This window comes from Tenrec ecaudatus, chromosome X (genome assembly GCF_050624435.1).
Source record: "Tenrec ecaudatus isolate mTenEca1 chromosome X, mTenEca1.hap1, whole genome shotgun sequence".
NCBI classification, from domain to species: Eukaryota; Metazoa; Chordata; class Mammalia; order Afrosoricida; family Tenrecidae; genus Tenrec; species Tenrec ecaudatus.
In genome coordinates this window covers 79,693,883-79,720,666 of record NC_134548.1, presented here as the reverse complement: position 1 = coordinate 79,720,666, position 26,784 = coordinate 79,693,883, and the positions used below count along the sequence as shown (strand labels likewise).

Here is a 26,784-nt window from a genome sequence, read left to right as displayed (position 1 = left end):
CATTCACTGCAGAAAACGATCATGCAGAGCAATCCAGTTAAAGAGAAAATATAGTTTCAGACAGGTATTTGAGATGCTTATAAATTTTGGTCAATAACCTAACATGTCTTAATGTTTCTCAGGTCCACAGTTTTATGATTAGTGTTATGTTTTGGTTTTAGAGATAGCTAAGAGGAAATGAGTAGAGCCCTAGTGGCATACTGGATTATGTGCTAATTATAAGGTCAGCCATTTGAGCCCACCAACTGCTCGGCAGGAGGAAAATGAGGGGTTTTTGCTGTCAGAAGGTAGTCTTAGAAATCCAAAAGGGCCAATATACCCTTATCCTATAGGCTTACTAAGTGTCAGAATGAACTCAATGGCAACGAGTTTGATTTCAAAGAGAAAATGAAGAAAAAGGACATTCATTCTGATAAGAGCTAAGAATGCATTCAATAGCTAGGAGCTTATTTTTGAATCCTATAAGGCAAAATGGTAATAATGTAAACTGACAAAAAATTGTATGATGTAAACTTGCAAAAGGGTTTCGGAGTAAACTGTCCTGGGTCTGAGTCCTGGCTCCACCACTTACATGGACGATAACATAAAAGTCTACCTTATCATAAGATTGTTGCAAGAATTAAGAAGTATACGTAAATTCCTTACCTAACGCCTGTTAATAAATAATTTGCTTCTTCTGAAAAAAAGAGAGCTCTTTTCACAAATCATTAAACGACAGTAGGAAAGGAAGGAGTAATACAGAGGCAGCTAGGAATGATACCTAAAAATCTTGGCAAAGGGTAGAAATATTATGTTGCTATTTTTAAAACCATGCTTTTAAAAGATTCTTTAAATGATAAAATATTCATGTAATGTAGAGGGGAAAAAAGACACAACCATCTTGATTAATTTCATTTAAAAAGTGTGTCTACATATGTATACTCACATATACACAGATTAGAAGCACACCAAAGTGTTCATAGTGGTTGGTTCTTTCTGGGTTTTGGAATTATTTTCTTTTCTATAGTTGCCATTTATTTTACAATGAGCATGTCACTTTTATCAAGAGAAAACCCATATAGATTACTTTATTAATAAAGCAAACAAGTAAGCAGGCAAGACTGAGAAGAGGGTTTTAGCTAAAGAGCAGACAATCAGAATTCAAAGCATTACAGAGGAGATACAACAGTTATGGAAGAGAAGGGAAAATCAGGGAATCAAATTCTGAAAAATCTTAACTGTCATGAAATATAAGGAATGGCTGCACGAGAAATGCAAAGCCAGCAGTTTCAGATAAAGAGTTAAGTTGAATGTATAATGCAAATGTAAGCTATAGTTTGAATAAATGAATGAAATGTGACTACCATGATTCAGAATTTGAAAGTTATTATTATTGTCATGTATAACCCATCAAACGTATGCATATACTCTGTAATAACATTTGGGTTTGAGAATAATGAGTAACAAGCATCACTCATGAGCATCTACCTTAAATTTAGAGGATTGTGAGGTTAGTATGTATGAGTGAAAAGAATGATGAAAGGTTGAAATAGAATTTAACAAAGCAGAAAATTGTACTACTCTTAGGAGACTTTACACCAAAAAAAAAAAAGACATTGCTCAGAAGAGAGAACAGTTGCTAGATTTTTACTTCAAGTAAGTTATGAAGGGAAGGAAAGAAAGGAAGATAACCTCTGAGCGTGAAGCTCCGACTTAACAAATACTAAGCTTAGGTTTCCTAGATTAGAGCCCACCAACTAACACTTAGTAGCTACACTCTCCTAGGGAATGATGGCTAATACCCAGGCTTCCACTTAATACAAAGGGCCTTGTGAAAACTGTGGGCCTATTAGACAACAGTCTCTTCCCGGGCAACATCACTCACCCAACCCCCATTAACCCAATCTGCCCACACACTCCAAGAGCCTTTCCTTGTTCGGGGCCTATAAGAAGTATCTGAGAGTTCTTTGTACCTGGTCCCTCAATAACCTAGGTTTGGGGGTAAAAGCAAGAGAGAAAGAGATAGGTAGAGATCATATTGGTTGCATGATCAGTTCAGAGTGAAACCTGGGTAGCATGAAATAAAAATCCTGTGGATAATGGGAAATTTAGCAATAAAACATTTGGCTAAATTTGAAAGGGCCTCTAGAAACTTTATAGACAATTTTCATACAATGAAGGAAGAAAACATTTTCTGAATGTCTAAATGCCAGGCATATAAGCCTATTTATGTTTATAAAATTTTTCAAGTGAATTTAAATGAAGAAACTGAATCAGTGGGTAGTTTAATTTTTCAAGATTACAAAGCTAACAATAGCAGAGGAATTACTGAAGCCCAGACCTGTTTTATGCAAAAGATCATGCATTTTTTACTCTAGCATACTGCCTCCAATAAAGAAACCAAACACCAGTCATATTCTGCTAATTTCTCTTCTTCAAATATGCCAGCCTTCTAAGAGTACACATAAAATACAAATTACAGGTTCAGGCAGACGAGAAAGACAAAAAATATATATATTCATATATATATTCATCTGCTGCCTAGTCTTTGACAAATTTTAATGTAAATGAGAACATTATAATTACCTGTCATCATTTACTAGGAGAGAGCCAATCCAGGAAAAGTGAATATCTAAGCTACCCAAAGATATCTTTGAGGGAATAATCAGGATTTATAGGACACAGGAATAATGTAGCCCATGGTTCTGAGAAGTGTACACTCTAGGGGATGTTCTTACAGCTCCAATTCATAAACAAGACAGCTCCAGAGACTCAAAGGATGCCTTTGGACACAAAAGCCACTAAAGTGTACTCTCAAATCTTGAGTAAACAACTAAAATCCCCACCCCACACATTCACCCACAGCTGTCTCTTCTGAATTCAACAAGGCCACCAAGACCCATGGTCCTCACTCACCTTAGCCTTTGAGAAGACAAGAAAGCACACGAAAGGCATATGAAGAGGAAGGACAGAGAAGAATGGTATCTCAGTAAGTAGATCTGCTAACATGCTCCCAATTCCCCAAACCAACAAGAAAACTAGAAGAGAAAGTTTCTAGTCCTTTGACTCACCTGAGGTGTATAAGGCCCTGGGGTCATTGGGTCCAAGCTTTCTAAATCTGCTTCCTCCAAAGCTGCTTCCTTAGCTGTACAAATATCCTTCTCAAGTTGAGTCAAATGTTCATCATACTGAAATAAGAAAACATATAATTAGGAACACAGTCTATAATTTAAAATAATTTATTAATTAATAAAATATATTAAACAAATGTTTTAGACACTGGGGATACAAACGTAAATGAAACAAAAGTTCATGTCTTCCCTTGTGGAGTTTCATCAAGTGCAATGTAGCCAAGATGAATTTACTGAGAGCTGAATGAAGGTCAAACATGACAGTGGGACAGGAGTAAAGTAAAAAGAAATAAAGCAGTGGGTTTTCAACCTGTGAGTTTGCTACCCCTTTGGGGGTAAAACAACCTTTTCACAGGGGTCACCTAAGACCATGGGAAAACACTTATTTCCAATGCTCTTAGGAACCTAGACACCACTCCTCTGTCTCCAGCAGGGCTGCCCACGTGAGTATCCGGCATGATGACATCGTCGTGCCAACCCCATCACGTACACCCCATACAAATGCAGGTGTATGTGACAGGGTTGGCACTATAATGTACTTATGTGGACCAGTCACACGTGTAGAGAGCAGCTACTATGTAGAAAGCACCTGCTGTGTTGAAAGCAGCAGTACTGGAGGTAAAACGACACTTCATCAATTATAATTACTGGGTAAATGTAAAATCATGTACTGTAAAATCATCAACTACTGCAAACAACAACAACAAACTATACCATGGAACTTAATCTGGATGCTGACCAGTTTTTTTATATTCAGCTATGGCTGATGTGAATACGTCCCCCATGTGATAGTAATAGGTATATAAAAACCCCAACAATGGTAAATCATAGGAAACTTTAAGGAATTGTACTGACTGAACTATGCCATACCGTTATATATTATTTTCATTAGCAAACCATACCATGACAATAGACCACGTAGAGAAGAATGTTAAGAAAAGAAAATATACTGAGGGTTTTCTGTACAGTATAGTTTTACCTCAATAATTACAGCAGGAATTGAGAAACAGCAATGTGTTATTTGTTGTGAAGTTCTACCTGCCAAATCTATGAAGTCGAACAAACTAAAATGCCACTTTGATGGCAAGCAACCAAGCTTTGCCAACAAGGATACCAACTATTTTAGAAGCAAAGCTGATGGACTCAAGAAAGCCAGACTTGACACTGATGACAAGTACCACAAACAAAACGTAGCAGTCATTGAAGCTTCATATTGGTGGCACTCAGAATTTCCAGGGCTATGAAACCTCACTCCACTGCTGAAGATTTACTGCTGCCAGCAGCCAGACATTATTAAGAGTTATGATCGGAGACAAATTTGTTATGAAATTTAGTGCAATTTCCTTATCTAACGACACTGTCCACAGAAGAATAGATGACATGTCTGCTGATATTCTTGATCAGGTTATCCAGGAAATCAAATCTGCTCCACTTCCAATATTTAGCATCGAGCTTGATGAATCTACAGATGCTACAAACTGTTCACGGTTACTGGTTTACGTGAGGTATATTAATGATGGCGACTTTATAGATGAGTTTCTTTTTTGCAAACCTCTTGAAACAACAACTACTGCACATGATGTATGTGACACAGTTGGTTCATTTCTGAAAGAGCATAAGATCTCTTGGGAAAAGGTTTGTGATGTTTGCACAGACGGTGCTCCAGCTATGCTAGGATGTTGATCTGAATTTCAATGTTTGGTACTGAATGAATCACCAAAAATCGCAACTCACTGTATGATTCATCAGCAAATATTAGCAACAAAGACATTGCCACAAGGGTTACAAGAAGTAATGAAAAGCGTTAAAAGTTCTGTCAATTTTGTAAAGGCAAGCACTTTAGACAGCAGACTGTTTTTGCAACTGAGCAACGAGTTCAATGCGTCGAACAGTGGTCTGCTATTTCACACCGAAGTGAGATGGTTGTCAAGAGGAAAAGATTTAAAATGTGCTTTTGAGCTTTGTGATGAAATCAAAACGTTTTTTAATCAGAAAGCAAGAACATAGTTCGAAGCACTTTTCAGCGATAAATGTGAACAGCAAAAAGTAGCTTACTTGGTTGCCATCTTTGCCACCTTGAATGAGTTACACTTATCACTGCAAGGACCAAATGCAACATGCCTCGATTTATCTGAAAAGATCTGATCATTCCAAATGAAATTTCAGCTTTGGCCAAAAAAAAAAAAAAATTGGATGAAAATAAAATTTACATGTTTCCTACCTTATTTGCTTTGAGGATCATGACACTGAACCAGACAAGATTATGATGATAATGTCTGTGAAAGAACACTTGCACACACTTGCAGATGAAATTTCATCCTACTTTCCAAGTGTACCTGACACCCCATTTGCACTTGCTAGAAGCCCACTCACAGTCAAAGTTGAAGATGTTCCTGAGACAGCACAAGAGGAGCTCATTGAACTTATTAACCACGATGCAGCGAGAACCGATTTTTCTACAATGCCAGTTACAAAATTCTGGATCAAGTGTTTGCACTCATATTATGTTCTGTCTGAGACTGTATTGCCCCTTCTTCCATTTCCAACAACATGTCTTTGTGAAACAGGGTTTTCCAGATTGTTGGTTATCAAGTCTAAATACAGAAGTAGACTTGTTGAAGATGATCTTCATTGTGTTCTTGCAAAGACTGCCTGAGAATGTCTGATCTGGTGAGAAAGAAGCTATCTCAACTGACACTGGCTTTTTATGCACACTGTCGCAAAATGTAACCATGTAGTTTACTGTTGTTATATTTAGACTGTTACCCATGCTACACCATGCTTCAAGACAAAATTCCATTTATTCGTAATTAGAAATATTTTCAATAATTACATATTGTTTGTGATTAATCACTATGCTTTAATTACCATATATACGCAAGTATAAGTCAACAAGAATATCAGCAGAGGCACCTAAATTTGCCACAAAGACTGCATTAAAAATGTATCGAAAAACTCAGTTTATACATGAGTACATATGGTATGTTCAATTTTTAACAATGAAAATATATCCTACATATCATATATTTACATTATGATTCATAATAGTAGCAAAATGACAGTTATGATGTAGCATTGGAAATAATTATACGGTTAGGGGTCACCACAACATGAGGAACTATATTAAAGGGTTGCAGCCTTAGGAAGGTTGAGGACCACTGTTCTAGGGTATTTTGCCCAGACTCAAGTTTCAGCCTTTCGTGGTCCAGTTCACACAATCTCTATTTTGTGTGGTGAAGAAAGCTGATGGTGCGCAGCTATTATAAGATATAGTGTCTGAAGATAAACAAGTGGCCATTTAGCAGGGAAGCAACCAAGTCCACATGGAAGAAGCACACCAGCCTAAGTGATTATGAGGTGTTGACAGCATTGGGTATCAAGCATCTAAAGATCCAAAGCCCATCTATCTATGGACAATTGGACATCCTCTCACAGAAAGGTCACAAAGAAGGAATGAGGCAGCCAGGGTGCAGTATAGCACTGATGAAACATACAACATCCCTCTAGTTTTTAAAGCTTCCTCCCAGCCTCCCCCACTATCATGACCCCAGTTCTACCTTACAAATCCCGCTAGACCAGAGCATGTACACTGCTACAAAGAGCTCTTGACACTGGAAATCCAGGACAGGTAACCCATCAGGAACAATAATGGGAGTACTGATTAGAGGGTAGGGGGAAGGTGGGGGAATTTGTAATCATCAACGTATACCTCCCAGCCAGAGGGACGAACAACAGAAAACATGGTTGAAGGGAGACAACATAAGATATGAAAATAATAATAATTTAAAATTTACCGAGGGTTCATGAGGGTGGGAGGGTAGGGAAGGGAGGAAAGAGGAAAAAAATGAGCTGATGTGAAGGGCTCAAGTAGAAAGCAATGTTTTGAAAAGGATGGCGGCAACATATGTATAAATGTGCTTGACATATGGATTTATGGATTGTTATAAGAGCTCTAAGAGTCAGGGGCAGCATACAGATGATAGCCAAAATAATTAAATATCCATGAATAACATGTTAAAACACAAAGTGATAGATATAAAATAAAGCAGTGAACGAAATAGGGGATGGCAGTTTGGATGTTACATTTTAAAACAAGATAGAGAAGGCATAACCCACGTTCTATTGTTAGGTGTAGCGAGTTGATTCCAACTCATAGTGATTATGTATAAAACACTTTTTCCTGTGCTATCTTCACAACTGCTGTTACAGACTATTGTAACAGTCACCCTGACAAGCCATCTCGTCGAGGGTCTTTCTCATTTTCACTACCCTTTTAATTTACCAAACATGATGTCTTTTCCAGGGATTGGTCTCTCATTGGAAATACATGTCTAAAGTATGTGAAACAGTCTTGCCATCCTTATCTCTAAGGAGCATTTGTCCACCACTTTCAATATTCTTCTTTAGCACCACAATTCAAATGGAGTTTTTTTTCAGTCTTCCTTATTCAATGTCAACCTTTCACATGCACAGAAGGCAGATGAAAATACCAGGACTTGGGTCAGGGGCACCTTAGTCCTTACAGTCACAATCTTGTTTTCAACATTTTAAAAAAGATCATTTTATTGGAAATCTTAAAGCTCTTACAATAATCCGTACATTAATTGTATCCAGCATATTTGTACATATGCTGCAATAATTATTTTCTAAATATTTACTTTCCATTTGAGTCCTTGGTTATCAGCTTTTCTTTTTGCTTTTCAATACTTTAAAGAGGTTTTATGCAGCAGCTAACATAATGCATCACTTGAAATCCTCATTTTAGGGGGGAATCCCTCCTCATCTTCCTCTTCTTTGTCTCAGTTATCTACAAGTAGCATTACTTCGTAACTTCCTTTGCTGTTGTCGACCACATGCAACCAATCATGTAGACTACTATTCTTCAAATATTCTTTGGTAAAATATTTCAAATACCTTTTGAAAAAAAGGAACCTCAGAGGTTACAGTAATCTTGCTGTTGCTTCTTTCATTGGTTATGACTCCTCCCCTGAGATTACTAGGTTTCCCATTTACCTTGACTCATTCCTGAAGAAACTGCTCAAAATTGGTAGCATCCATGATTCCATCGTCTATAGGGTGGGTACAACTAAGGGTGAACTTCAGAACCCACTTCTTTTGCCCCCATTCACCAAAGGCTTTTTCACAGGTGTCATGGTGACAGCGAAGGCAGAAAAGCATTACTGTATATACTCGAGTATAAGCCGACCCTAATGTCAGCCAAGGCGCCTAATTTTGCCACAAAAGCGGCATTAAAAATGTGCTGAAAAAACTCGGCTTATACATGAGTATAATACGGTACTTGAAATCTTGACTTCTGCTTCTATGAGGATTGATTATGGATCCAAGCAAGACAAAATTCTTCACCCAAAGGAGCACAAAAATTCAGAAAGCTATATATCAAGGAGCTTAACACCTACCTCTGTCAATGTCTGGTAACAGATGTTCACAATCTCTTGAGCAGTCTTCGTATACTGACTCTCAGGCCCTTTAAATGAGGGAAAAAGAAGAAATGCTAATTACCTTTCCAATATTCAATGAGTCAGAATTTTATATTCTATTTTTTGCCATAAAGACCCACCCATTACTTTATACCCAGAAAATCATGTAAAGCTGTTACTTGGACGCTTGCTGGCCTTTTGGAGGTGAAAAATGTCAAACACATACAAATATATAATTATACGAGGGGGTACACAAAAATACCCAGAATTTCCGCTCAAAGGTGTATATTTAACTTTTTTTAACAGGCAATCTTATCACCTTCAAAGAAATCTTCATACATTTGTCAAATCTGGGATTCCATTCTTTTTTTTTCATTCTTCATTTAATTTTTTTGTTTCTTTTTAAGTCATTGTATTGGGGCTGGTACAATTCTTATCACAATCCATAAATACATCCACTGTGTCAAGCCCATTTGTACATCTATTGCCATCAATATCAAAACATTTGCTTTCTACTTGAGTCATAATCAGCTCATTTTTGCCCTTTCCTCCCCCAACTCATAAACCCTTGATGATAATTTATAAATTATTATTTTGTCATATATTATACTGTCTGATGTCTCCCTTCACCTACTTTTCTGTTGTCCATCCCCCAGGGAGGACAATATATTTAGATCCTTGTAATCAGTTCTCCTTTTACCCCACTTTCCAATTTTAGTATATGTGCTGCCGAAGCAAGCACTTACCCCACTTTCCATCCACACTCCAGGTATCGCCACTCTCACCACTGGTCCTAAAGGGATCATCTGTCCTGGATTCCGTGTTTCCAGTTCCTACCTTTATTAGTGTACATCCTCTGGTCTAGCCAGATTTGTAAGGTAGAATTGGGATCATGATAGTAGGGGGAGGAAGCATTCAAGAACTAGAGGAAGGTATTATGTTTTATTGTTGCTACCTTGCACCCTGACTGGCTCGTCTCTTCCCGATGACCCTCCAGTAAGGGGTGTCCAGTTGCCTAAAGATGAACTTTGGGTCTCTACTCTGCACTCACCCTCATTTACAATAGTATGATTTTTTGTTCTTTGATGCTTGATACCTGAACCCTTCGACACCTCATGGTCACACAGGTTGGTGTGCTTCTTCCATGTGAGTTTTGTTGCTTCTCAGCTAGATGGCTGCTTTTTTACCTTCAAGCCTTTAAGACTCCAGGCACTATGTCTTTTGACAGCCGGGCACCATCAGCTTTCTTCACATTTGCTTATGTACCCATTTGTCTTCAGCAATTGTGTCGGGAAGGTGTACATCATGGAATGCCAATTTAATAGAACAAAGTGTTCTTGCATTAAGTAAGTACTTGAGTGGAGGTCCAATGTCCATCTGCTATCTATTTCCCCACCATCCTATATAAATATATTTACATAAATATATTTACATCCTATATATGTACATGCCTGCATTTAGAGGTCTATAGATACCCTTTGCCTCCTAGTTCTTTCCTTTAGCTCCTTTTACTTTCCTCTCACCCCACTATCAGGCCCAGCCTTCATTTGCATTTCAGTAATTTCTCTCAGTAACACTGCCTTTGCTGAATCTCTACCAGGCCTCTCAAATCCTCCTTGCCACTAATTTTGGATCACCTGTTGCTCCCTTGTCCCTGGGTTGGTCAACACCACCTCCTTATCCACGCCTGCCCCTCTCCCATGTCCCCCCGGAACCATTGGTCTCGTCGTTTTCCCCTTCAGACTGTTCATCTAGCCCATCTTATCTAGATAGACATGCAGAGATAATAATATGCACCCAAAAAACAAAGCATAACAAGACAAAGCAACTAAGGAGAACACAATGACAACAAAAAAGAAAACCAATGACACATAAAAGAATTAACAAAAAAGGGGGAAATATTAAAATTTTAAAAAGAAAACCCTGTAAATAGATCTAGGTCTGATTTTTGACTTCTAGGCGTGTCTTCCAGTTAAGTCCGGTGGGGTGCCACACTTTGGCCCGAGTCTATCCTTTGCACTCCCTTGGGGAACTCTCTGCTCTGCTCCCCCTGCTGCTCTGCCTTTAGTGTTTTGCCTCAGTGTTGCAGGGTCAGTCCGGGCCAATCCAACACTGAGTCTCCAGTGTTGTCCCCCATAGGGCCTGTGTCAGGGAGGGGGTGTTGTGTCTCATAGTGGGATCAGCCACGTGGTCCACTCTGCATTGACTGTTTGGAGCAGGGATATTGTCCTCCAGACCTGGTGGGCCATGATGTGCTCCATTTTCTCTTCCTCCCCATTCATTTGCTCCCATGTGCTCTGATCAGACATGTACCTCTCCCCTAGCTGCAGCTTTACTGCCATCCTCTAAAGTAAATTCTTCTGGGGGGAGGGGCAGTCCACATAGTTGGTATGGAGGCTGAGTACTCAGGCCTCTCCAAGGACTCCATTCTTGAAAACATTTTTCAAACTCATCTGTTTGGATGGCTGACAGCACTGCCTCATTTTTTGTCAAATCAGTTTGTTTGTTTTTAATCATTATATTGGGGGGGGGCCTATACAGCTCTCATCCCAATCCATCCATCCATTGTGTTAAGCACATTTGTCCTTATGTTTCCATCATCATTTTCAAAACATTTTCTTTCAACTTGAGCCCTTGGTATTAGCTCCTCAAAAATCGCTGTCCTTTCATGGCCCTCGTCATTTGCAGAAACAAAAAGAAGTCACATGGAACCAGGTCAGGTGAGTATGGTGCGTGGGGCAAGAGAGGCATGCTTTCTTTGGGCCAAAAACTGGCGCACTGAGATGGCTGCGTGTGCATCACCGTGGTGGCAAAACCAGTCCCCCATCTGCCATAAATCAGGGCCTTTTTTTGTTGCACGCTGTTACACAATCTTTTCAAACCTCTCAATAGAAAGCTTGATTAACAGTCTGACCTGGTGGAACGGAATTACAAATGCACTACAACTTGACATTTTCATCCGTTCGGGAAGTTCACAGACATCCAGAACTAGTTTTGTCATCAATCAGTATTTCACCTTTTTTGGAACAAGAAAATCGCCCATATACTTGAGCTCTTCCCATAGCACTATTCTTGTAATAAATGTTCAACATCACAACGGTTTCGGTGGCATTTTTGCAAGCAGGAAGCAAAATTTCACAGTTGTACGCTGTTCTATTAAATTGGCCATCACAAAAAAATGAGATTCAAGTGAAACTGCTTTTATAAAAAAAATTCACCTTTTCATGCAACGCCATTGAGAGTACTAAACTCAGAGCAAGTTGCTTGACGCTCGCCTAGTGGAGGAAAATACATACTACAAAAGCTCTGCTCTGCCCAATGCAATTCCGGTTTTGTGGGGGTACCCCCTCGTACACCAATCCTCAAGTACCCGTTAGCCAGCTTCAATAATTATCAACATATGGCCAATTTAGTTTCCTATGCCAGTTCTTTTACTATTATCAGATCAAAAATATCTAGTCAATATTAAAATGTTCCCTAATTGTTTCAGCTGTGCTTTTACATTTGATCCCTTCAAACCAAAATCTAAACAAGGTTCATATATTGATCTGGCTCTTTAAGATATTTTCACATATGATTATTAATTAAACTACACAGTTCTTTATATATAACCTTAGGTGCAAACTGGTGGTCTTCATGCCAATCCAGTTTATATGGGCATTAAAAAATCAGTTCAGTTTCTGAAAATGGGTTGAATTATATACCCATGACATAATATATGCATTTTTCTATAAGTAAATTATATCTTAATAAAAATATTTAGATATGGCATGTGCTCCCCAGACTGTTGCAGTCCATAACAGGTCTGATGAATTCATTTATGCCTGGAGTCTACAAACATTTGAGTTCTCAATCCCTGCCTCAAACACTTCCTAATAATAGTGTTTAATATTCCTTCCTATTCATTTTGTCATTTCGGAGTGCTTCCTAGGTGATAGGCATTTACATAAAAAGAAAAAAAAACCCGATATAAGTCTAGTGTAACAAAACTCAACAATTAAACTCTGCCATCGAGTTGATGCTGACTCATAGCAACTCTATAGACAGGTTAGAACTGCCCTTGTGGGTTTCCAAGATCATAATTCTTTATAGGAGTAAGAAGTCACGTATCGAACTGTGGACCTATAGATTAGCAGCCCAACATGTAACCATTAAACCACCAAAAGGAGACTAAAATGCCACGAAAAATGCATGTAAGTTTCAGTAAAGGCACAAAGGAAGTAACCAATTCTAGGAGTGGATGAGGTATCAGAAAAACTTCACAGAAATAACTATTTACCAGGACAAAAAATGTACACGTGAAACTGACATGCCATTTCTACAAGCCTTTATATGAACAAAAAGTGTCTTTCAGGTAACACCTCTCACAAGTATAGACAATGTAGTCCTTAAAAATGAAAATAAAATTGTGGTCTTATATAAGTTGCCTGTGCAAAACACAAACTAGAATGAAAACTATCTCAATTCTAAGATATTTAGGAAACAGATCACAACAACCGTAACTGTCTTATAATAAAGAATATTTCAACTGATTATAAGCCTGAAGTTCAAGTTTTTAGAATCCTAATCTCTTTACACTTCTAGTAGATTGGTCTTCATTACTGATGAAAAGACTGCAAGAGTAATGAAATTTCATGAAGACATCAACTTCATGTTGATGGTAATGTGTGATGCCACAGAAAAGCTCCATAAATGTCACCGGCCTCCTTTTATTTATTTCTCTTAAAAAAAAGAATATCAAATGCCTTCTTAAACTCAAGCTGTTTAATATTGTAATCTCAATCACACATTATTAAATAATTCCCAAATTAAGCATTTCTGAGGAGGAGGGAAGGAAACAGGGAAACACGGGGAGGAAGTGGGATAGGTGATGGTACATTAAAGGCATCACAATGAAGAAGTTTAAACAAAATATGTGTGAACTGTTTAATAAAAAACTGATAATTTTTTCTATAAACCTTCAACTAATTTATAATAGTTAAGGAAACAAACAGTTTTTTGGGGGAAAATGCAAATAAATGAATAAACAAATTCAGAGATGAGAAGATGACTATAGAAATTTGCTTTTGCCAATTTAAGACATAACTTAACAAAACCCTTGATACTATTTACCTCAGAACAAGTTAAAGCCTAATAAGTATGATCCTATAATTTAGAATAATGAGGTGACAGTAACTAAGAAACTTGATAAAAAGGATGTGATAGTAGAGGAACAGATCAATAAGGCCAGAAACAGGTTCAAGAATATAGAATTATGAATAGTATGATAGCATTTCAATTAGTAGAACAGGATAGATTATATTTCATAAACATGGTTTGGACATTTGACCAATTATTTTAAAAATTAGGTATTTTTTATCTTTATATTCCAAACAAATATTTAAATATTAAAAATATTAAACGATGTAGATGAGTATTTTATGGGGGTATAAAATCATTTAAATAAGTTTACCAAAGAAAGAAATCAGAAAGGAAAAGACTAATAAGTATAATAATATAAAAATAAAAGTTTCTGTATATGAACAGAACCATGAACAAAACTAAGAGACTCCTGGGCATGAAGGAACAATTAAGTCCTAATGTACTAATCCTTCCACTATGCACAACTAAATATCTGTAAAAAATATATGACACAATTGTTTTTAGATACATGCCAACAGAAAGTATAGAACTGTGCTAACCCGAGAGAACAAAAATAAAGGAAGTGAGCTATACAATCATCTTTGGCTTTCTGCTCCAAGTTTTACCTGAAAATACTTAAGAACTCTATAGCACTTTCACTAAACTATAGAGATTAGCGTTTAAGGAAGTGTAAACAGAAAATACTGGGCAGAACTGTTAAAGATAGATCTCAGGTGAAAAATAATTTTGAATCTTTGAATATAAAGTTACAGATTTATAGGTCAAGACTCCATAAAACTAGGTAATGAACTCTTAAGCGTTTCCATCACAAAGGGATAAATAAGATATGACCTTACTTAAATACAAACATAAGAACAGGAAAACTTACAGACCAATTTTTTTAGTGGTTATCAAGGATGGGAGTACAAAAGGGGATAATGCTTATGAAGTTCTGGTTTATTGTAATGGAAAAACCATACTGATTAAGGGCAGGACTATACAGCTTAGTCATATAATTGTTGCCAATACATTATACATATAAAAAAAGTTGAATTGGCAAAAGTTGTTATATTTATAAAAACAATTTTAAAAATACAAAAAAATGACTGGCTGCTGAAATTTGGTTCATTGGTTTGGAAATTTAGGGTCACGATTTTCATGGATACTAGTTAATTGTCCTAATAACATGTTTAGTGCTTTTGTTTCACCTCCTACTTCATTGCATTCTTCCTGGGACTGGGGTCTTAGAAGCTTACAAGCAGCTATCTTTCTAAGGTACAACAATTGATCTCTACTGGAATAACAGAAGGAGAGCTAGAAACAGGAGATGAAGACTCCAGGTGTGGCCTAACTGCCCCCTTTACTATGACACTAGAAGAACTAGATGGTGCCTGGAACCATTATTGAACACCTTGATCGAGATAGAAGAATTCTGAGCAAATAGGAGAAAAGGCGGAACAGAAAAGAATATTAACTGCCCATGGAATCCAGACATTGTAGAGCACCAGCTCTCAACCTGTGGGTTGTGATCCCTTTGGGGGTCAAAGGACCCTTTCACAGGGGTCACCCAATTAAGAACAGTAGCAAAATTACCGTTATGAAGTAGCAACGAAAATAACTTTATGGTTGGGGGGGGAGGGTCACCACAACATGAGGTACTGTATTAAAGGGTCGTAGCATTAGGAAGGTTGAGAATCGCTGTTCTACAGACATGGAGGCTGGATGAACCTCTAACACCAATGCCATGAGATCAACTTTAAATCTTAAACTAAAAATATTTAAGTATTTCAAAAAATTCTAAAACCAATCTGTAGTTCATCTTTACTACTAAAGAATGTATAATTCATAAATGATAAGATTTAACATTATTTAAACGTGCCGGCCCATTTATCAGCTGATTGAAATTGCTTTTGAATGCCTTTATCACCACACTTTTCCATTATAAAGAGAATTAGTTTCACAACAGAAAAAAAAGGGGGGGGAGGCCTGTTATGAACACGATGCTCTTTTAAGATCTACCTATATGGGATCAAGTTGACAGTATCAACTTGAAATATTAGACAGGAACCCTAAGAGGCAATGAGTTTACATTAATAGGACAGGAACAATTCTAAAAAGGGAGAGGGAGAATGGCTGTAGAACCTGAAGAACAGAATCAATGTCACTGAATTGTATGTGTAGGAACTTGAATTAGTATATGTTTTGCTTTGTACATTCTCAACAACAGAACAATAATTTAACAATAACTATTAAATACATTGGCGTCCTGGTGCTATACTGGTTACACGCCTGGCTGCGATTGCATGGTCAGCAGTTTGAAACCACCAGCAGATCCGCAGGAGAAAGACAGTCTACTCCCCCCCTAAACAGTTACAGTTTTGGAAACCCAGAAGGGACTATGAGTCAGCATAGATTTGATGGCCGAGTTATGCAATCCAGATTGTAGACTCCTAGTGAGCCATTTTAAACTTCAAACTCTCAGGCTTTATGACACATGCTCCAACCATTCTGGCACATCCTGTGATGGCTTATTAAAAATGTTTTTTGATTTTAAGAGCAATGAAGAAGGAATATGCAATTCGTGATTAAAGAACTAAAAAATAAAAAAACTAAAAATCTTTAGGAAAGGGAATCTTATCACAAATAGCCCATTCCCACCTATTGGTAGATTATGGAGCACTTTTAATTTAGCCAAATATTAAATATAAATGCTTCTACCAATTACTTATATTATTATGGCTTTGTTTGGACTAGCAGTAAGTTTGGGTTTTTCAGAAGAGACAACTTTACCTCTTTAAACTGATAAAGAATGTGACTTTTGGGACTACTATAAATAACTCCAATTGGTTTCTTTGCTTAATGTTCTTTTTAAATTCCATATGCATAAAACGCTTCTGATAATGATTCAGTACCTATGGAGTAGGATGTAAGGATAAGTTCATGTAAAAAGCTATTCAAGCAATTTAACAGTTCCTCAAAAGTTTAAACAGAATTACAGAACAATCCAGCAATTCCACTGCTAGGTATATATCCAAAGAATTGAAAGTAAAGACTCTCACAATAGATACCTGTATACAAATGTTCACTGCAGCATTCTTTATAGCCAAAAGGTAGATATAATCCAATTGTCCAGCAAAAGACCAATAGAAAAAGAAGTGGTCTAAACAAACAGTTGACTATACTACTCAGTTATAACATGGATAAATTTGAAAACATTTGAGTGACCTAAGTCCCCAAAAGAAATTCATTGTATGATCCCACTAATATGAAATATCTAGAATAAAAAACCTCACAGAGACAGAAACCAGACAGCAATTTTAGTTAAGAAGCCATCTCAGGATGTACCCAGAAAGTTGAAGCATTTAAAAATCAATCTAGCTTGGAAGTTCGGCCACAGTGCTCCTTAGATGCAAGGATGCCAAGAGTTTGTCTTAAGAGGCTGGGAATAAAGAGGAATGAGAAGTTACTAATGAGTAGACTTTCTGTTTGGGGGAGATGAAAAAGCTTTACAAGCTTTAACACAAAAGAAGTAAACTGCTTTGAATAGAGTAACAGCCAACAATTGATAAGAATGGAAACATAGTATTCCTTCTTATAAGGGAATAAAAGTTAACAGTAATATTAATTAGGGAATGAGTAAAAATAACTTTAAAAACAAAAAAGAGAGGAACCAATGGTGCCAGTTAGGAAGCAAATTGGGAGAAACTATAATTTGAACCCACCAGTTGCTTTGCATGAGAAAGATGAAGTTGTCTGCGCCCATAAAGAAATCCTAGGGAGCTGATAGCATTGATGACTGTATAACCCCACTTGATGGGATCAAACAACCGAATTGTATGTGCATAGATATATTGGATTATGTAAGGCATGGCAAAAACAAACAAAAAATTATTATAAGGGGAAAAAGGGTGGTGTTCTTGGGGGACAGGGTTGAGGAGGGAGGGGGCTAAAGGAGAGCTGTTATCAAGGAGTTCAATTAGAAAAATGTTTCAAAACTGATTGTGGTAGCAATTGTACAATACTGATCAATATGATTGAACTATGGAATGTTTTATCTGTAAGACCTACCAATAAAATGATTTTTAAAAATCCAACATAGGCAATCAACTTAATAACAGTGGGTAGTTTAGGTGTGTTATCAAGAGACTAGTCATTGGAGAAGGGCATCGTACTTGGTAAGGTGGAAGGACAGTGAAAAAGAGGAAGGTCTTTGACAAGATGGACTGGTAATACGGAAGCAGCAATAATGGGCTCAAACATAACCATTGTTGAAAATGGGGCAGGACTGGGTGGTGTTTCATTCTGTTGCACACAGGGTCACTGAGTCAGAACTAACTCATTACATCTAACAGCAGCAACAACAATGAAAAAGTTGGTAAATCAGCCAAATGTCAACTTGTCCGCACAATATAACAAAAATAAATCTTGAGTTCTTTGTAAAATTTTGATCACATTATATTATTTACTCATACTTGCAAGGGAGGGATCACTCAGGAAGGACTGAATACATGTGAAGTACTGTGGAATAGGTTCTGACTCATAGCAACCCAATGAATACCACAAAGAAACATTGCCCCATCTTATATCATCCTCACAATTGTTATGGCTGAGCTCACTGTTGCAGCCATCTTGTCAATTCATCTCATTCAGGGTCTTCTTTTTTTTCTCTGACTCTCTACCAAGCATGAAGTCTCTTTCTAGGGACTGGCCTCTTCTGATAGCAGGTCAAAAGTAAGTGAGACAAAGTGTTACTCATCCTCGCTTCTAAGGAACAATCTGGATGCACTTCTTATAAGATAGATGCTTGTTCTTCCATGGAAAGTTTCAGTATTATTTGCCAGAATCACAATTCAAATGCATCAATTTCTCTGTGGTATTCGTTATTCACTATCCATATTTCATAGGCATGTGAGGTGACTGAAAATACCATGGTTTGGGTCCTCAAAGTAACATTTTTATTCTTCAATACCTTAAAGAGGTTTTGTGCCCCAGATTTGTTCAATGCAATAAAGACATCGTGGGGGGAGTGGGGAGGGAGGCGGAAAATAAAAGAGGACCTGATGCAAAGGGCATAAGTGGAGAGCAAATGCTTTGAAAATGATTAGGGCAAAGAATGTACGGATGTGCTTTATGCAATTGATGTATGTATATGTATGGATTGTGATAAGAGTTGTATGAGCCCCTAATAAAATGTAAAAAAAAAAAGAAAGAAAATTAGGGCAAAGAATGTACAGATGTGCTTTATACAATTGATGTATGTATATGTATGGATTGTGATAAGAGTTGTATGAGCCCCTAGTAAAATGTTTTTTTAAAAAAAGACAATGTTCAATTTCTTGATTGTTTCTTCCAAGTAAAATGAAATCCTTGACAAATTCAACCATTTTTCCACAGATAAGAACATTAAAGGGCAACCCCATATTGCATTGCCACCAAAAAGTGATAGATGTGCAAGCCTAATAGGCACTAGAAACATGAAACACCCTAGGATTGCATATGGGTGCCACCAAATATTCTGGGGCAGATACTGGGGAGGAGCCAGAGGAGAAAAGCTAGATGAATTTGTTTTTGTGTAATTGAGTAAAAATTCAAGTGTGCATAACTGAAAAATTCTGGGAAGCTGTAGGGCTGATTATACCTGTCTTGGTCAGGTGAATGTATTCCATGGGTCACATTACGTGGCCACTGACTCAAAGGGAAAAAACAAAACAAATGGGGAGATGATCTGTGCATATTTATTTCTAGACTCACCTAGAACTCTTCTGTGTACTATTTGAACAGTGGGAGAATACGGTGTACAGAGGTTTAACATGATCCAGCATTACTTAATAAGCATCAGAGTTAAAAACTGAAGGGAAAAAATTATTATATCCAGTCTTGAGAAGGACATGGGAAACCATTCTAGTTTTCCCAAAAAAGGTTCTATCTGTGTGAGAATGAATTCAGGAACACTAAAATGTTCTTTTGTATTTGGTTACAGTATATTTACATCACCACTATTTAGCAGTCACATAAAAATAATAATACTGCTGAATAATCATTACAGCAATTCTGCAAATACCAAGACTAAGTTCCATTTGATTCAACATTTCCAATGTAGTTTAACAGTTTCTTTCACTTCTATAGCTAGTTATCACTTATACATTATTAAATGAATATTAACTATCAAGTGGACAGACAAGTTCATATTTGGCGGAATAAACAAATTTTCAGTTAAAGTATTATTTTATATGTAATTAGTAGTAGGATACCTGGCTGTTGCTACTCTACCATGTTAAATTTCTAGAAATTCTAACCTCTTTATTAGCTTTAGAGTTCATCTCTCTTTATTTAAGGTCTAAAATTCTTTCCTCCTGATTACCAAAATAAGCCTAGCTTGTTCCTTTGTCCTCCAGTATTTCTACCCCTCTATTCTCCATAGACTATTTATTAGAGTCATTGTCCTGAAATATGCATCTGATTGCCATTTGCTGGCTTAATTCCATCGATGCCTTCCCACTTAGGACAAGTATAAACTGTTCAGCTTGGCACATAAAGATTTTCTTGATGTACATCCTGCTTACCTCTCAAAACACATGACCAATCAATTCACCAACACATGCACTTAACTGCAACCACAAAAGAATTTGTTTCTCAAACTTACCATATAATTAAGGTCTCTTGTATCTTTACATATTGCTATATATATTTTAACATATTGCTATTCCATTCCCTTTGCCTAGAACATTTTCTCCTCTCATTTTTGTTATCCAGAGCCACACATTTGCCATCCACAATTCAGCTTAAGAGGGGAAAAAATCCTCTTCTAGAATATTTCCTCTAACCCCACTCTGATTTAGACATTCTATGTTCCTGTGGCACTCTGAACACGCTTCCAATCATAATATGGTATTAAAAGTTTTCTTTTCTATAGTCAATCTGAGGTTAGAGACTGTATCTAATTTGACTTTATCGGTTCCAGCCCATATTATATGTCGCAGTAAATGTTTGCTTGACAAGTAATTAATTCAAAATGAAACTTCACTAGTTTCATTATGAAATCTTTCCTATTCCTCAAGTTAAGAGACACTGTCCCATCCTTTAGCGAGGAGATGGAGTGACATGATGGGTACAACAATTGCTTCAAGCATAACAATTGTGAAGAAAATGCATTCTAGGGGAGGTACTTCCTTCTGTTTAGTTGGGGCCCATTCAATAGCACCTAACAAGTGTACTTCATGAGTCCTTCCACTATAGCCCTTGTTAAATTATTTTCTTACTGTCTCTCTCCTTCAACTAGATTGTGAATTACAGGAAGAGAATGACTACATCTTCCCTTTCAAAGGATTACCAATATATACTTGAGTATAACCCGACCTGAGTATCAGCTGAGGCACCTAATCTTACCACAAAAACTGCATAAAAATGTTCTAAAATATGGTGAAGAAAGCTGATGGTGCCTGGTTATCAAAAGATAAAGCCTCTGGGGTTTTAAAAGCTTGAAGATAAGCAAGCAGCCATCCACTTGAGAAGCAACAAGGCCCACATGGAAGACGCACACCAGCCTGTTTGATCATGAGGTGCCGATGGGATCAGGTATGAGGCATCAAATAACAAAAAAATCATATCATTGTGAATGAAGGGGAGTGCAGAATGGGGAGCCAAAACCCATCTGAAGGCAACTGGACATCCCTTAAAGAAGGGTCGCAGGGAGGAGACAAGCCAGTCATACAACTTTCCTCTAGTTCTTTAATGCTTCCTCCCAACCACTATCATGATCCCCAATTCTACCTTAAAAACCCAGCTAGCCGAGAGGATATACACTGGAAGAGATAGGAACTGGAAACACAGGGAATCCAAGACAGATGAACCACTTAAGATCAGTAATGAGAGTGGTGATACCAGGAGGATAGAGGGTAGGTGGGGTAAAAAGGGGAACCGATCATAAGGATCTACATATAACCCCCTCCCTGGTGGATGGACAACAGAAAAGTGGGTGAAGGGCAACGTTGGATAGTGTAAGACATGACAAAATAATAATTTATACAAGGGTTTGTGAGGTCAGGGGACGGGGAGGGAAGGGGAAAAATGAAGACCTGATACCAAGGGCTCAAGTAGAAAGCATATGTTTTGAGGATGATGATGGCAACAAATGTGCTTGACACAATGGAAGTATGTATGGATTGTAATAAGAGTTGTATGAACCTCCAATAAAGTGATTTTTTTAAAATGTGCTGAAACACTCAGCTTATACTTGAGTATATACGGTAGGTAGCTAATACAGAGCCTGGCCTATAGGAGAGTAAATCTTAAAAAAAGTACTTCTACTAAGATTCTAGTTCACAAATGAATAGATTTATTCCTAACAAAATGTGTCTAACCATGTCTCTGCAGTGGATGGCTGCAGGTTAAATTCTCAGTAATACATTTGTCTTGGTATCCTCAGGGTACCTTAAAAGCAGAGGGGTCAGTCCTAAAGGTTGTGGTGACTAGTCTTTTGTTTGTTTTGATCCCAAAGAGTTAATCTTGATACATTTTTCTAAAAGGACACTGGGTGATCATGAGGGCTTTATTATAAAGCAGTTTTAAGAAAACTGAAAATTGCATCGTTAAGAGGCCAGGAAATTTTTACTCAAGATTTTAAAAAATCACAACACCATACTTGCTCATTTTTTTGAGGGTAGCAGCAGCTATCCTTTGGGAAGCAGTACCCTAACCACTCTACAGCCCTGATCTTGTCCCTTCAAGCTTCCTTTTGTTTCCCAAACTGAGAACACGATAAAGGAACAAGATTTGAGTCTTGTGCGTATGCCAAGATTCCTATTTTGACAGGGTGTAAATTGAAGAGAACCAAATCTTCAAGGAAGAGTTAAGAGATTTAGAAATGCTATCTTCATAAGTGTATAGACCTAAGTGGGATATGTTGAGAAATAATAGCTTTACACATTGATATTTTTGTTAAATACCTGTTTCCATGATTTTGTACAAAGTTTTTGACGATCACATTATTTTATCAATTCATATACTGAGCAAAACAGTAAGCTAGGAAGGTATCCATTGTTTATCACTGCATTTTGCCCCCAGTTTTAAGGCTTTAGGCATATAGGTCAGTTTTTACATTTCATGAAAAAATAATAATGGCTCAAAGTCCAAAGTAATATCCATTTGACTTTTATTCTCATCTTTTGTTTCCCCCAAATTAAAAAATTAGTAAGCATTATTTTTACCACTGAACATTAATTGCAATTTAGAAAAGGATAATGAGAACAGTTGCTTAACTTGAAGAATATTATCAATGTTACTATAGAAATTGTTGAGATGGTTCTGTTTTGTTATACGTGTTTTCACCACAATAGAATAAAGGGAGAAATACCCACCATTGTACTTAACACTGTTGGCCAGAATAAGGTTTACATCATCTAGAAAGCTGTCCCGACTCTGATACTTGTGCTTGGAGATGTTCTGTGATTAAAAGAATTTCTGTGATTAAAAGAATCAGGCACTCAGATACATATACAAAGGCACTTAATTCCAAAATGGGATTTTACATTGGATCACCCACCTTACGTATAGTCTCTAAATCCATTGGGTTGACAATCACTTTGTAATAATCTGGCACAAACTTCTTATTGACTGGGTGGTGAAATGGCCAAGACTAATAAAAAGAAAGCATGGGAACGGATACCACTCTATCAGAAATTCTCAAACTTAGCTAGGGCACAAATATTCCCAATACATTGACAAAAGTTTTAGAACCCTTATATATTAAACCACACAATCATATAAACCTTTGTATACAATTTTAATTATTTCCTCACTCCATTAGGGCCTCTTATGCCCTAAGGTAAAAATCTCTACACTTTAATTACAATTAAAATTTCTTATTCTATAATCTCAGCCAGAAATTTTATAACATGACATATATCACATGCACACATTGGTACAAACAGGTAACATACTCCGCTGCTAACCAAAAGGTAGAAGTTAGTAAAGCCAGAGGTGCCTCACAAGCCATGCCTGTCAATTTACTTCTAAAAACAGTCATGGCAAATTCTATGGCTATCAACTGGTACAGCAAAAGAGAAAACTCAGTTAATTTATCGGATTGTCATTTGAGAAAAAGCATTGCTAAATCAATAGTTTATTAGCTGGCACCCTAAATTCTCTTTAGGGTTATTTGTTGTTACCATGAAGTATCTCTCTATAGGTGCATACAGCAAAAAGACCATTTTATAAAAATTATATATCAGTCTGACTTAACAGACTCTCTCCATCCTGGTTCCCTAACTAGCATATGCATGAATGTCTTACATTCTTTTCCTTTATCCTGTACTATTCTCACAATAACACAGAGAACACTTACATCTGGAACTGCCATCATTTTCTGGGTGACAATGTTGTCAAGAATGAAAGAAAATGCCACTTGGTCATCATCATCCAGCAAAGGGTTGATAGCTTTCTCTAAACGAGCCAATTTGTCTTCTTTCTGAAATAAAACAATGGCAGGAGTTTCTCAGAAGCGTAATCACTATAAAAAATTTTAGGGATAATTTAATGTTCAGCTGTCTATTGTCCTTACTCAGTAAACCTTAACATCATATTGTCTATTTGCCTACAAAAAGTCCAGATAAATGATTGCTACAGAAGAGGACTCTAAAGTGGTGGTTCTCAATCTGTGGGTCACGACCTGTTTGGGGGGTGGGCGGGAGAAGAACCCTTTCACAGGGGTCGCCTGATTCAAAACAGTAGCAAAATTAGTTATGAAGTGGCAACAAAAACAATGTTATGGTTGGGGGGGGGGGTCACCACAACATGAGGAACTGTATTAAAGGGTTGTGGCATTAGGAAGGTTGAGAACCGGTGCGCTAAAGGGATGTGTCAGACACTCCTTTATGTATTCTAGGTTCTATTCTTAAAGATGATCAAAAATATACACTTCTGGGCTTTTAAAAGCTTAATCCTTATAACATCTTCAGCAATTTAGCAATATATATCACACTCAGATTTTACTGTTAAATTACTGCTACAATTCAACACTGAGTGTTAATTACTGTTGCTTAGTGATGATTGTATAAGGGAAACTACTCCAATAAATTAATTTCAGACACTTGTTGTTAAGTGCCATTGGATTGATTCCAATTCATATTAACCATATGCAAAACAGAAACATTGTCTAGTCTTGCACCATGCTCGAAATCATTGCTATTTGAGCCCATTGTGGCAATCTACCATCATCTCTTTCAAGTTGCTCCACATCCTTGCCAATACTTAGTCCTATCCTTTTATTTCAGCCTTTCTGTTGGATACAAAGTAATATTTAACGGTGGTTGAGGTAGGCATTCATTTAATGACATGAACTGAAATGGTGCAGGACCAGGTAATATTTCATTCTAAATGACATAGGGCCATTCTGAGTTTGAACCAGCTCAAAGGTACCTAAAAACAGTAATAATAGTTTACATTTGCAGTTCCTCAATGAGAATCACATTGAAAATCTTCTCACTTCATTTATTGGCTTTTGTTGAAATGTCTACTTAATTATTAATAGAATCATATCATGTTTTTGTTTATAAACTGCCACAATATTTCTTTTGGTAGCTCCAGCTGACTGCCTAGGACGTTATTTTCCTTGATGATTTCTAAAAAGTTAAGTACATTCTAGATCTTAGCTCTACTGTTTTATAGTCATGATGCCAAAGACAAAGCTTTCCTCTGTGGACACATTTTTCCATCTTAAAAAGGAAAAGAGTTATTGCATGACTTCTAAGTCCTTTCCAGCCCACACATACTAAATACCTGCTACTCCCACTTTTCTTTACTGTTCCTTTTTTTATATTCCCAACTTTTTCAACCCTAGGGTCCACCACCTTCAAATTCTACGATCTTTCTTTCTTTCACTCTAAATGTTTTACAGGTCTTACCTCTTTGAGTTTTTCATCACAGAGATCCAGCATGGATTGAGAGATCTGAGTCAACGAGTGCTTTGGACCTAAGTTATACAGGAAAAATAAGAAATGGTACCTTTTTAATGCATTTACTTAAAACTATTAGTTGTCAAGTTGATTCTGACTTATAATTATTCTGTGTGACAGAGTAGAACTTTGCTCCAGATGGTTCCTTGCCACCACTGCTTAAAAATTTACATCTTAACTTTAATTCCCAATGCAGAACATAGGCATTCCACCCTCAAACAGAACCATATCCTGCCCTGGGAAGATCTCAAAGTCTTTCCTTTAATCTCAAGGGACACCCCCCAAAACAAACAGACCCCAAACTCAATGTCATTGGATCAATACTGACACTCATAGTGACCCAGTAGTACAGAACCCCTGTGGGTTTCTGAGACTAACTCTTTACAGGAGTAGAAAGCACCGTCTTTCTCCCAAGGAGAGCGACTGGTGGTTTCAACTGCTAACCTTGCAGATCATAACCCAACATATAACCACAATGATGCCAAGGATCCCCAATCTCAAAGAAGTAGTGAGAAAGGCAAATGTCTTTTTGGACTGGGAAGACTTTGTAGGTCCCCATCTTACTTGTCCTCCCACTCTAAACAGAGTATAGCAACTCTCCACTCTAATTACTCTCTCCAGGGAGTTTTTAGTGGCTGAATTTTAGAAAGATGATAACCTGGTTTTTCTTCTTGAAAGGACTTCAACTGCCAAATTTTAAGGAAGCACTATATGGGGACTCTACATTTACTTAAGCACCTACTATGTGCTGGGCACTAGCCTAACTGCTAGTTTAGATAGAAACCAATCTTATCTCCATTTCTTAGTGTCTAATATATAGTATTAAAAAAGTTTACTTGTGCGCATGCAAAACCTATATATGTATAATGAAGTAGTTGTGCAAAGAGAACAAAGGAATACTGTGTGGTTTAATTCAGGAAAGGTGTATGTCAGGATATATTCCCTCCTCATACTTCAACAAGACCAATAAGTAACATCATGAGAAGGTTGAAGTTGTCATGGGTCTTGTCTTGTTTGAATCCACAATCAATGCTAATGGAAGCAGTTAATGGATATGAAACACCACATTGCATTGGGTAAATCTGCTGTGCAAAACTTCTTTAAAGTGTTGAAAAGAAAGGAAGTTACTTTAATGACCAAGGTGCTCCTGACCTAAGCCATGGA

At 37.2% G+C, this 26,784-nt stretch overlaps 1 protein-coding gene and 1 pseudogene across 11 annotated transcripts in view; both read right to left on the bottom strand.

Annotated features, from left to right (window-relative positions):
* Nucleotides 1-26,784, bottom strand: part of TAF1 (TATA-box binding protein associated factor 1) — a 124,418-nt gene that overhangs the window by 21,985 nt on the left and 75,649 nt on the right. For all 11 annotated transcript variants that reach the window (XM_075539439.1, XM_075539430.1, XM_075539433.1 and 8 more), the window contains exons 29-34: nucleotides 25,570-25,637; nucleotides 24,012-24,134; nucleotides 23,211-23,303; nucleotides 23,026-23,110; nucleotides 8,528-8,595; nucleotides 3,051-3,167 (exon numbers count right to left, since the gene is read on the bottom strand). In XM_075539439.1, the coding sequence (XP_075395554.1) occupies nucleotides 3,051-3,167; nucleotides 8,528-8,595; nucleotides 23,026-23,110; nucleotides 23,211-23,303; nucleotides 24,012-24,134; nucleotides 25,570-25,637 (554 nt within the window). The remainder of the gene's footprint in view (nucleotides 1-3,050; nucleotides 3,168-8,527; nucleotides 8,596-23,025; nucleotides 23,111-23,210; nucleotides 23,304-24,011; nucleotides 24,135-25,569; nucleotides 25,638-26,784) is intronic.
* On the bottom strand, nucleotides 7,841-8,263 carry LOC142434695 (large ribosomal subunit protein eL22 pseudogene; annotated as a pseudogene).